We start from the raw sequence: 12031 nt of genomic DNA, 5'->3' as shown, positions 1-12031 counted from the left end.
TTTTTCTTTTTTTCCTATGACATTTGGGTGCACTCAGGCTGCGCGCTGGAAACCACACGGTCAAGTATCTATTTAATTAAGAGAGGACTAATGTAATCATCTTCAGTAGTGATACAGCAACTTCCTTCCTTCAGGAGGGGTTCTCATGAACCCTGATCTGCCACCCCATCCCTCCAGTCACACTGCCTCTATTTTTAGAACCACCGAGCTGTTGGGGGGCTCCAGCTGAGTGTTATGTGCCCATAACCCCCATAGGAAAGCAGGAGGAGAAAGGCTGTCCCTGGGGGAAGGTGAGAAAATGCAGCCCGACTCGCTGGCTGTGAGATTTGCACAGAATTTCCCACGGAGCCATCGATGCTCCCATGCTGCAGGGTCTTCAGCAGTGAGGTGTGAGGCTGAGGATCCCAAAATGGGGGTTGACACTGAGCTGTGCCTGCCTCTGGCCGGAGAAGGATGAATCCCTCATAACACTGCTCTTGTGCAGCAGATGAACGCCAGGAAATATATTTAGAATCATTCAGATTGGAAAAGCCCTCCCAGGTCACCCAGCCCACCCCTACCTGCCCACCACCCACCTCCCTCAGTGCCACATCTCCATGGCTCTGCAGCACCTCCAGGGATGGTGACTCCCCCACTTCCTGGGCAGCCAAGGGAAGTAATCCACATTTCCATCCCTCTGTGAAAACTGGGGGGTTCAGGCCATCAAAACGGTGGTCAGCAGCCATTCCCATCAGCTGAGTCCTCTCACTCACATGGCTTTGGTGCCTGCAGGTGATCGTGTATGTGGAGGATGTGAACGACGAGGTGCCGGTGTTCACCCAGCGGCAGTACAACCGTCTGGGGCTGCGTGAGACAGCTGGCATTGGCACCTCAGTGGCTGTGGTGCGAGCCACGGACAGGGACACAGGTAGGGCCTGGCTGGGCTGCACCCCTGTGGACTGGGCTGGGCATCAGTGGTCCTGCCTCACTGGGATGCTGGGTGCCATGGTTCTGCTCTACCCCAGGGAATGGCGGCTTGGTCAACTACCAGATCCTGTCAGGCGCTGAAGGGAAGTTTGAGATTGATGAGAGCACAGGTCTCATCACCACCATCGACTACCTGGACTACGAGACCAAGACGAGTTACCTGATGAATGTCTCAGCCACAGACCAGGCACCCCCCAACAACCAGGGCTTCTGCAGTGTATACGTCAGCCTTCTGAATGAGCTGGATGAGGCCGTGCAATTCTCCAACAGCAGCTACGAAGCTGTCATCATGGAGAACATCCCGCTGGGCTCTGAGGTGCTCCGTGTCCAGGCCCGCTCCATCGACAACCTCAACCAGATCACCTACAAGTTTGATCCCAACACCAACGCCCAGGCACTCTCCCTCTTCAAAATCAACGGCATCACCGTAAGCAGCCGCGGTGCTGTCCTTTGGGATGGGCTGTCCCCATGCTCCTTGAGGCTGCTGGGGGGACACGACTCTTGGCTATTGGCAGGGGGTGATCACGGTGAAAGGCCAGGTGGATCGGGAGAAGGGGGATTTCTACACCTTGACGGTGGTGGCTGATGATGGAGGGCCAAAGGTCGACTCCACAGTGGTGAGTGGCTCCTCTCCCCTCCCTTGGCCAGGTTATCACATAGGTTTTTCATAATGCTGCAATCATGTTGGTCCTTTTTGTGCAAGGACCCATTTCCAGCCCCAAAACCAGGCTCAGATATGGGGGAAATCCTATATTTGCATAAGCATAGACAGCTGAGTTTTAGCTTCTGTGTGTCACAGGGTCAGCCTTCTCATAATACATAAAACAAAAAAAAAGCAAAGCAAAAAAAAAGAAAGAAATTAAAACACGGCCCTGTAGACTTTACAGGTCACTTACCAAAATATACCTGTCCTGAGGTAGGTGAATCTTGCTCGGGGGGCTTGAAATACTTTGCAGCGCTGAAGGGCAGAGTTATATTTGGCAGTTTTAGGGGCAGCTGAGTGGGGTGATTTGCATCTCCCTGCAGCAGAGGGTGGCCCATGGGCAGGGGTGGCTCTGTGGGCAGCAACAAAAGTGTGCTGGTTTGGGCCAGCTGGGCCCTACAGGAGTTTCAGAGCTGGAGGCATGCTCTGCATTCCAAGACCCCTTATCTTGGGGCACCTGCTGCCTCTGAAGGTGTAATGCTGGAAGAAAGAGGTGGTGTGGGGGGACCCTGCTTTGGTGGGCTGGGATGCTCCATACCCCACTAACTTGTTTTTTTTTGTTGTTCTCTCTGCTACCCCTCCCACAGAAGGTAAGCACATGTGCCACACCACCCACCATCACTCTCGGTGGCAGGACCTGTCCCAAGCACCAAGCTGCAGGTGGCATCTCCTGCAGAGGGGCATCTGCAGGACTCACCCACCAGGCTCTCCCCGCTCCTCACTCCCTGAATCTGATTCACCAACAACCACAGCAGCTCCATTCAGCCCCGCCACACCTGTGGCTGAGGGAAGCCATAAATAGAGCCCCGGGAACAGAACGGCTCTTCCTCTCCCACTCGTGCAGATCTTCAATTGCAAAAGGCGATGAGAGCATTTCCTCCAATTAATGGTGACCAAGGTAGCCCGCTCCCTTGTCACCTCCGGGATGCAAACTCCAGCAAGCTTGAGAGCATGATCTCTCTGGGTTTCCCCTGCTCTGCTGCCAAGGGTGAACCCACACTTCTAGCCTGCAGTATCTGTGTGCATTCCCCTGTGGAACAAGACCCCATTTGTGTTGCTGGCACTTTTGAGGGATGGAGGTGCAAGGACTGAGGGCTTTCTGGGGGTCTTATTGGGGGTCTCACCTCTGCCATGTCTACAGGTGACCATCACCGTCCTGGATGAGAATGACAACAGCCCACAGTTTGACATCACCTCTGACTCGGCCGTCAGTGTGCCAGAGGACAGCGCAATTGGCAGACGGGTGGCTATGGTCCTGGCCCGTGACCCCGATGCAGGCAGCAATGGGCAGGTGGGACGATGCATCCTCCTCCAGCACCACACCAGCCTCTTCCCCTGCCCTGAGTCCCCTTCAGGCCAAGCACTGCATGAGGGCTGTGGGTGAGGCCACGGGTTTTGCTTTGGGGTGGCTGAATACCCCTGACATGCACCATGCTGCACCTTCTTAGGTGCTCTGAGACATCCCAAGGTACTGCTGGGTTTATTCTTGTAGGGGCTTTCCGTCACATCACCTGCTGATGATTTTCCTCTCTCTGCTGGCCGCTTCCAGGTGACGTTCTCACTGACAGCAGGGAATGTGGGGCAGGCGTTTGAGATCCGCACCACTAATGACACCTATGGAGAGGTGCTCGTGGCTCGGCCACTGGACCGGGAGCTGCTGGATCACTACACCCTGCGGGTGAGCTGAGCCCTGCTATGCTTCCCTGCCCTTTGGGATTAGAAATGGCATTATGGAGAAAAATTGCCTACCACCACAGATCCAAGCTTCGGATGGTGGCGTGCCCCCCCGGAGGAAAGAGCACACTCTACGGGTCACCATCCTTGATGTCAATGACAACCCACCCATCATCGATAGCCCCTTGGGCTACAATGTGAGCGTGAGTGAGGTGAGCACCCAAGGCAAGGTGGCTCTGAGGGAGCTGGATAATTAAGCAATAAAACACAATCAGGCATGAAAAAAAAGACCACTTGTTTCCTGCAGGTTTAATTCCTGGGCCACGGGTTCTCCATTTGAGGGTGAAAAATGAAATATAAGCGATAGTCAGTGACACTCGGATGCGTGGGAGTGCTGCTCATGATGAATAGTTTTGCATTAACATTATTGCCCTGTTAGGATTTCCTTATCTCTGTAATGCATGGTTGGAGCTGGTTGAAGTACAGAATTTCTCTTTTGATTTCCCCTGTAATGGGACCATCTAGAAATAATTAGCTGAGCTCTGAGTGCATTACACAGCCTCTACCTTCAGGTTTTACACTTTAAGAGCCAAGATAGTGCCAAATGCGTGGCTGTCTGCAGCATGAAACCCAAAGGCTTCATCCCAACATGCTGGCCAAGGGGGACAGCCCCTGCTTTGCTGGGTGCCGGGCTGGAGTTTGGAGCCTGGAGCAGTATGCTGCCTGGGAAATCCCGCACTATATTAGAACGATGCTACCAATATTATGAATGACGTCTTCTCTGTTACATCGTGTCTCTATATGTGTACCCCTGCAGAACGTCGGTGGGGGCACGGCAGTCGTCCAGGTGCGTGCCACCGATCGGGATGCCGGCCTCAACAGCGTCCTGTCCTACTACATCACCCATGGGAACGAGGACCTCACCTTCCGCATGGACCGCGTCACCGGCGAGATCGCCACACGGCCCTCCCCGCCAGACCGCGAGCGGCAGAGCTCCTACCGCCTGCTGGTCACTGTGGAGGATGAGGGCACCCCCTCGCTGTCGGTGAGCTGCTGGGGTGAGGGTTTCAGGGCTGAGTGCTGGGGTGCTGCTTGGAGATGGATGCAGGAGGTGTAGATGCGAAGCTCTGCAGTGATGCTTTGACGGTCTGGCCATGCGTTAGCGTATTGCTTCTGGTTGTGGTTTGGAGTCCATCCTTGGCACGTGTGGTGCCTTGGAACCTTTCTGTTTGCTCTGGGGTGTTTTGGGAGGTGCTGCCTCACTGCTGCTTTCAGCACGTGCCCTCAGTTGTGTCTCATGTGCTGTGTTTCATATCCCCACTTCTGCTCTGAAGTGGTTCAAGCAGAAGTTCTGAGCTCTTTCTTATCCATATCACCTGAAACCTCCAAGCATCCCCATGAGCAGTCAGGAGTTTTCTTGCCCAGTGGCTCACACCAAAACAGAGAATGGGTCTCAGGATGCTGAACCCAGTGAGATGCATGAGCAAACACCCATATGCAAGTGCACGTTGCTCCTAGCACAGCACAACCTTTCTGCCATCTCACCTCGCCTCGCCTCCACCTCACCCTTATCTCTCCCCATCTCGTGCATCTTCTGGCAGCACGCCGGCTGCAAAGCCCTGCTCTGCATTTGGAGGAAACTTGCTGCAAGCAGCAGCACTCACACTGCAGATCCTCACACTTCTACCCACCCAGTGGCTCACACACCTCTTTGTGTCTTTTTCTTAAGCCATACTGTGGGTTAAACCTTTTTCCCCATAAAGGCACAGTCTTTCTTTGATGGCTTTATGCCACTGAGGACGGGCAGCCTTTTGCACCAGGGATGCTGTGCATAGACAAGTTTTGCTTGCATGGCTCCGGCTGTTTCAGTGCCCTGGGACTTCTCAGTTTTGCAGTGAAGGTGATGCCAGCACAGCTGCATGCAGAGCCAGAAAATCCACCAGCACCCTGCATACAATCTATCTGACTTCCTAGCTTTTAATCAGCACTGACAATGACACAAACAGAAAGATGAATCCTACTGTTCTGAAGCTGAGTACAGAATCACAGCACAAACAGCCCTCTGGCTGCAGGCCGTGCCAGCAGGCAGTGGGGCAGGAGGGCTGCGGCAGGAGTGAGCCTCTCCCCTTCCTGTTTTGCAAAGAAACCCTTCGTGTAAAGTTGGCCGGTGCCACTGTTTTGTCTCACAGTGCTTCAAGTACTTTACCATATGCTCCTGGAAAGGATGTGCCGTCCAAGTGAGCTGGACGGGTGAGTGCTACACAGGTAGAGACCCTGACAATAAGTTAAGTGCTCAGGGAGGCTGGCAGGAGGAGCCGGAGATGCAGCTCCCGGGGCCCAGAGCTGCTCTTCCTTCCATCCTCTGGGATTTAGGCACAAGGTGAAATCTACAGTCAATGAAATGTCAATAGCATACATCCTCACGTGCACAGTCATCCCTCTCCGTCCTCTTGGCCATGGAAATAGGCAGTAAAACCCAAAGCCCAAGCAAGAGAGGTCACTGGGACAGGAGAAACAGGCAAGGCTCCTGGGCTTGATTTGATTTTTTAAGGCACTTTGCTGTTGTTTGATTTTATTGGAATCCTCCCCTTCTCTATTGCCCGGTGTGTAATGATGACCGAGTTCAGGCTCTTTCCATTGTCCTCTCTGTGTTCCTCCTTGTAATGTGAGGGAAAACCAGCGGCTGCTGTCCGGGCAGGGGGGAGTGGAAGGAGTGGAGGTCTTTATTCAATTTATTTGTAATTTTCCTGCTGGTGGTGGCTGGGTGGGAGTTGCTGCTTGCCCTGACCACGTCCCCTCCAGCACAACCACAACACAGTGCCCTCTTCTGTTGCGTTGGCCGTGGTGTTCTTCAGGCTTTCAAGGAATTTGGTGAATCAGGAACAGGGTCTGGAAAAGGAGGCAGGCAGCAGGTGTTAGTGCACGGAGCGTTCAGCAGGGCAGCCATCCGTGCATTCCCACAGCATCCACAAACAGAGCCGATGTGAGGATACTCACCTAGAGTGGGGAAGAAGCACTCCCCAGGGCCTGGTGGGGACAGTGGGGTGCTGGGCTCAGACAGGAGGTGCCGGCCAGACTCAGAGAGCTGCCTCCCGCCCAGGTAGGAGAGCTGTGGCCGGGGACGCTGCTCAGTGCTGCCCACAGGAAGCGCCTCAAAGACGGGGTTCTCGATGCCCTGAGCACTGCTGTGGGAGAGGAGAGAGAGCGAGGGTTGCCTCTTATTGCAAAGCCTTCCTGCACATTGCTTTGTGTGATGACAACATGCATTTCTTTGAACTGAGGATGCTCTGTGCGGGGAGTGCGTGGAGCACAGAGGCGCAGCTGTGTGGAGAGGGGCCAGAGGATACAGACACTCATTTTATTGCCCTCCTGCAAAGCCTGGCAGGGTGCAGCTGATCGCTCCCTGTGTGAGCATTGCATGGCTAAAATCTCCCCAGCCCTGCCTTAAGGCTGACAGCCAGCTCTGAGGCTCTGGCTAGGGGGCTGTGGTTCCTAGTCAGCATGGAAGCACCTGGCTGTGCAGGATGATGGAGCCACTCAGAGCCTATTTTTGCTGAAAAGTTTCGTTCTCATCTCTTCCCTGCTCTGAAAGATGCCCTTTCTGTAAATCTGGGAAGGAGTTGAGGTTACATTGCATTGACAGCATCCTGCCACAGGGGATCTGCATTTGTATTTCAGGGTCCTATTTCACGGTGGTGGCTCAGGGCGCAGGAAGTGACAGAGCAAGTTTGACCTCAGCTGCACCCCAATGGGAGGTTGAGCAGGACAGGGTGATTTTAGGGTGCTGGGGATATAGGGAAGCACATGCTTACCTCTCCATTCTGACCAGCTCGTGAGCACCTGCCAAAGGCAAAACAGCATCAGCATCACCTGCCAGCACCCATCCTGTGGCAGCCCCATGCCCAGCCATTCCAGCAACCCCTCTCCCCAAGCATCCAGCTCTGGGGCTTTGCCTTTCCTCCTGGGTGTGCATTTTGCAATACTGTGGGTTGGCCATGCTCATTTCATCATGGCTGGGGATGGATGTTGAAAGCATGGTTCCTGCCCTCATGCTGGCATCACTCCCACTTATGCTGCAAAAACCACTTCTCCAAGGGCTTCTATTGGAGCCCCATCACTGCCCAGTGGCTTAGAGAGCAAAACTACGTGGCCTGGTGTCTCAGAATGGATCCCTTTGGTCCCTGGATGGGGAGCACTCAGGGGTACGTACGTCTGTGGCTGACCGCTTGCCGCTGCTTGTAAATCAGGAGCAAGATGAGGGGCAGGCAGAGGATGCCCACGATGCAGGCGCCCGTTGCCAGCGCAGCAGCCGTGATATCTGCAATAGCAGAGCACCAGAGTAAGGGCTGGATCTCAAACAACTTTGAGCAAAATGGATTTATCAACCAACAAAAGGGGCAGACAGTGACAGTTTGGCTGCACCAGCTCTGTGGGCTGTGGGATGGGTGTACCTGGGCTGTTGCATGCCTGGAGTGAGCACCCAGCTCTGAGGCAGCATGTGAGCTGGGAGAGCATGCACTGAATAAGGGAGAGGTGTTCTCTTTCTTCATTTACCTTTGCTGGTGGCAGTGTGAAAAGTGCAGTTCTGAAGCGCTCCTCTGCCTGTAGAGAAGACCAAAGTACATGAGACCTCAGGAGCTGGTTCAGATAGCACTTACCAGCTTCCCTTTGCCCAGTGAGCTTGAGAAAATCAGATAAATGGAATCACAGAGTCATTCAGGTTGGAAAAGCCTTCTCATCTCACCCAGCCCACCCCCACCTGCCCACTGCCAGCATCCCTGAGTGCCACATCTTCATATCTGTGCAACACCTCCTGGGACAGTGACTCCCCCACCTCCCTGGGCAGCCTGTGCCACTGCATCACCGCTCCTTCAGAGCAGTAACATCGTATGATCCATCCCCATGCCAGGAGCCAGCCCTTCCCAAAAGCCAGACCACAGCCAGAACAGCGCCAGAGGCTCCTTTGCCTGGCCCCGCAGCCTCTCTTTTACTAGGATTTGTTTTCCTTTTCCCCGGCAAGAGGTCAAAGAAGATCACTGAAACTATGTAACACTCTTCTAATTGCATTTTCCAGCCCCCATTGATATATATATATATATTTTTTTTTCCAATTGGGTTACTCCTATGCTTCCCGTCCCTCCTACAACCCTTTGACATCTGTTGCTCTCCAGCTCCCATACCCCAGTGCAGCCTGCTTGGGGCTTTCCGTGCCTCTCCATCTCTGCTTACCCCTCTGGATCTGCAGCTCCACAGAGCCGTGAGCTACATGCAGGGTATGGGCCTTCCCATGCTCCCGCCGTGTCTCCATAGCATAGCAGCAGTAATTCCCGCTGTCCTGCAGTGTCAGGTTCATCACCACAATATGGAAAGCCCCGTGATGGTCAGGGACGAACTCCACACCATGGTGACCACCCAGTGATCCATGGGGGGACCTTGCGGTGCTGTTGGCAGCAGTGCCGTGGTGCCGGCTGGGATCATGGCGCAGCTCCTTCTCAGTCAGGTTGCGAATGTGCCGCTTCTCAGAGCAGCTCTGGTCACCGTTGTTGCTGAAGTACCAAGTTTTGAAGATCAGGTCGTGGTGGTTGGCAGGTGGTCCGCTCACTCGGCAGCTCAGGGTGACATTCTGGCCCTCGGGGCAGATGCAGAGCGTATATGGGGCTGTCACCAGGAAAGCGGCCGTCCCTCCTGTTGGCAGGAGAACAGGGTAACCATGAGGAAGGGGCACCACCCACAGGGACCCCAGTGTGGGCATCCCCTATGGCATGGTGATAGCCAGGAGTCCTTCGCTCCTATGGTATGAGACTTGAGGCTTGGGAAGGTGTTGAATATCCTGAAAGGGGGAAGATGGGAAACAGACCCGGCCCTTCTTCTGTAGCTGTGAGCATACTTGTACCCTGAAAGTAAGCACTGAGCATCCTCTAACAGCAGCAGGTAGCCTGAAGGCTGCAGGGCACAGCTCAGGTGGGGGGCACAGTGTGGGACAGCAGGTGGGGGTCTTGGGCTAAGGGGCAGTGGAGCCCTGCAAAGGGTGCAAAGAGCACTGGAGAGGAAGCAGGGGAGTAGGTATGGCTGGCAAATGAGGAAATACGAATATCTTGGGCTGGTTGCGCCGCACTCTGCTTCTCCTCTTTCCCCATAGCTTGTGTTATCAGCTGGTTAATAGGGGAAAAAGAAAAAAGAAAAAAAAAAGGAGAAGAAAACAAAAAGAAAAGAGAGAAAAGACATAGGAGGAGGCCAGGCCCCTGAGACAGGCGGGGAGAGGGTCCCACCCTGCTTGTTTTTCAGTGCTGTGGAGCAGAAGGGGAACTGGCTGCCACTGCTGCAAGGAGCTGCCTGAAACCAAAACTGCTCACAGAGAAACTGCTCCCCTGCTCAGCCAGGGGCATATAAAGGGCTGGAGAATTGTGCCTTGGTTGTGTTGGGGTTTTTTTTGTTGCTTTTTGGGTTTTTTTTTGAGGTTCTCAGGGATGTTTAGAGAAGAGGGCATTAGGACAGTGTGCTCTCGCATCTCAGTAACATCCTGTTGTTCCATCACCCCGTGCCGTTTCACTTTGAGGTTTTTCACTTGCTATATCAAGCAGGCGGCGAGAAGTCATGGGTGTGCTGAGTGTCCCACAGGTCACCCTCCAGCTGGGACAGAGCTCCCATCACCTCCACCCCAACTGAACACCTTCCAACATGCAGGGCCTCCGCCTCCACTACACCAAGAGAGCAAAAGTGAAAATGCTCCATGTTTTGCTCCTACCCCGCTCCAGATATCTGCCCCATGGTGAGTCCCACACCCTGCCACTGGCACAAAGGCACCTCCAAGGAGGCCGTGCTACCTGCACCGCAGGAAGTGCCCCATTCACAGCACAGCCCCAGGAGCCTGGAGAAGGGAAGCTGGGGCTCTATTGGAGGAAGTGTCTGCCACAGCCTTTGTTTTCCCAAAAAAATGCAAGGCTGTCCCACTCATCCCCACCGGTTTGGGAGCTTGCACCCTGGTTGTGTTTTGCCCTGGTAGCAAAGGGAGTTATCTGTGCACTGAATTGCTTTGGGGGTCCATGCCCAGTAAATGTGGTCCAGGGATGCTGGGAGCAACTGGGATGGAAACTCAGTGCTTCCCCATGGCAAAATGTTCATTGAGAGCATTTGTACCGTGCAGCCTCATGCAGCCACGCCATGAGTCTGTTGTCACCGTGCTGTCATTGTGCTTTGGAGCTCCCAGCTGGCTGAGCACAGGGCTGCACTTACCTTGGCACAAGTCTTTGCAGCAGGGAGGAATAAGGAAAGAAAGAAGGGGGATGCAGGCAGAAAAACTGTTATTGGCCCTTATCTCCCATAGAACCAAATGGCTCTTGTCCACAGGAGCTGGGGAGCAGCTCCAGATATGTAGTGTCCATCCCAGGGACAGCACCAGGGAGCTGCTTCAACCTGCTGCCAATGCAAACCTGTGTGGCTTTGCCCTTTTGTTTTCTTTCCCAGAAAAAACTCAAAGCAAAACTGCAGTGGTGGCACGTGGCAAACCACCAGCTTCCTTGCCTGCCCCCAGCTGCTGCGAGTCGCAGCTCAGCCCCAGCCCGGGGATGGGGCCACGGCGCCAGGTTTCTGCTTGGGGTATGATTTTGGAAACTGGGATCCTGCCTTCCCCCTGGACGAGAGGGGCTGATCCAAGGTATCATCTATGCTGCTGCCATCCTAAAACTATGTAGGAGCTGGATGTCTCCAAGAGTTCCACTTCTCCATCCAGCCCAGACAGCATTAGCTGGGCTATGGAAGTTTTGGCGGGCATGCTGTTGCATGAAGCTCCATTCTTTTGGCACTGGGCTAACACTGAGCATCCAAGGTTGTATAAAGAGGGCAATAAGAAGCATCAAGAGCAGACAAACCTCTGTGTGCACAGCCCTGCTGGAGCTTCTTCCCCAGCCCCAGATGTGCCCTCTCAGTATTGCCCATTGCACACCCCAAGCAGCAGGAAAGCCACGGCCCGGGTGCAAAAAACAAGCGTGCCTTCTCCCTTGTTTTTAAGCACATCTCTGCAGGCACACAAGGCTGGAGGCAGCAGCCAGCCTTGTAGCTGGGCACCATTTCCTTCTGGGGATACACCAGCAGAAATGTGTGTTGTCCTGAGATAAAGGGAAAAGGCGAGCCCAGTACGGAGCCACTTGGCATAGCCCTTGCATGCGTGCACAAATGCTGCACGGCGATTACAGCAGAGCGGAGCATCCTCGCAGAGGGCAGCTCCAGCACACCGCCTCCGTGCACTGCCCACAGCCGACGTCCCGGCCCGGCTGAGCTCGGGGTGCCGGCGGAGGTCTGCCTTAGTGCTGCACCCGTCCCATCACAGAGAAGGAAGGAGGAAAAACAAACAGCGGGCGAGCAAAGGTTTACAACAGCCGCTCCCCATCGCTTGAAACTCTGCGTCTGGAGGCAACGCTCATCCCTTCCGCCCCAAAATCCCGAGGAAGTTAAGAACCCCCCAGTCCCTCGCCCCGTTAGAGCAGCCCGCGGTGCTGGAGAAGAGGAGAAGGAGCGGGTCTTACCGCAGGAGGCGAGGAAGGAGAGCAGCCCCAGAAGCAGCCCCAGCGGCGCTCCTCGGGGGTCGTCCATCGCAGCGCAGCACCGGCGCAGCGCAGCGCAGCCCCGCCGCGCCCGCCCGAGCCGCACACGCAGGAAATTTCGTTCGAGCCGGGGAGAGGAGAAGTGCGA

General features: G+C 54.7%; 2 protein-coding genes across 2 annotated transcripts in view; one reads left to right on the top strand and one right to left on the bottom strand.

Moving 5' to 3' along the window:
• The window catches only part of CDH23 (cadherin related 23), a 124576-nt gene that overhangs the window by 94786 nt on the left and 17759 nt on the right, over positions 1-12031 (top strand). The window contains exons 30-37 of the mRNA XM_085554125.1: positions 772-907; positions 1005-1393; positions 1482-1583; positions 2257-2259; positions 2811-2960; positions 3219-3347; positions 3427-3555; positions 4161-4388. Coding sequence (XP_085410251.1) covers positions 772-907; positions 1005-1393; positions 1482-1583; positions 2257-2259; positions 2811-2960; positions 3219-3347; positions 3427-3555; positions 4161-4388 — 1266 coding nt within the window. The remainder of the gene's footprint in view (positions 1-771; positions 908-1004; positions 1394-1481; positions 1584-2256; positions 2260-2810; positions 2961-3218; positions 3348-3426; positions 3556-4160; positions 4389-12031) is intronic.
• Positions 3638-11982, bottom strand: VSIR (V-set immunoregulatory receptor). Its single transcript, XM_015866420.3, has 7 exons — positions 11866-11982; positions 8573-9028; positions 7898-7945; positions 7554-7661; positions 7156-7183; positions 6341-6528; positions 3638-6232 (listed from the first exon to the last, which is right to left on the bottom strand). The coding sequence occupies exons 1-7, from the start codon at positions 11930-11932 to the stop codon at positions 6195-6197; spliced, it is 933 nt and encodes a 310-aa protein (XP_015721906.2). The 5' UTR covers positions 11933-11982; the 3' UTR covers positions 3638-6194.

The sequence above is a fragment of the Coturnix japonica genome, chromosome 8 (assembly GCF_054131305.1).
Source record: "Coturnix japonica strain WE chromosome 8, WE-NBRP24, whole genome shotgun sequence".
NCBI lineage: Eukaryota > Metazoa > Chordata > Aves > Galliformes > Phasianidae > Coturnix > Coturnix japonica.
Note: the sequence above shows the minus strand (reverse complement) of the source record. Positions and strands in the feature narration are given on the sequence as shown.

What these genes read in the sequence shown, in the direction of transcription:
- VSIR (XM_015866420.3), bottom strand. Translation starts at nt 11,932, where the DNA reads ATGGACGACCCCCGAGGAGCGCCGCTGGGGCTGCTTCTGGGGCTGCTC. An exon ending in TCACACTGCCACCAGCAAAG is followed by an intron (nt 7,662 to 7,897) that starts GTAAATGAAGAA and finishes CTGCTATTGCAG; the next exon opens with ATATCACGGCTGCTGCGCTG. An exon ending in GTGCTTCTTCCCCACTCTAG is followed by an intron (nt 6,233 to 6,340) that starts GTGAGTATCCTC and finishes CTCCTTTTCCAG; the next exon opens with ACCCTGTTCCTGATTCACCA.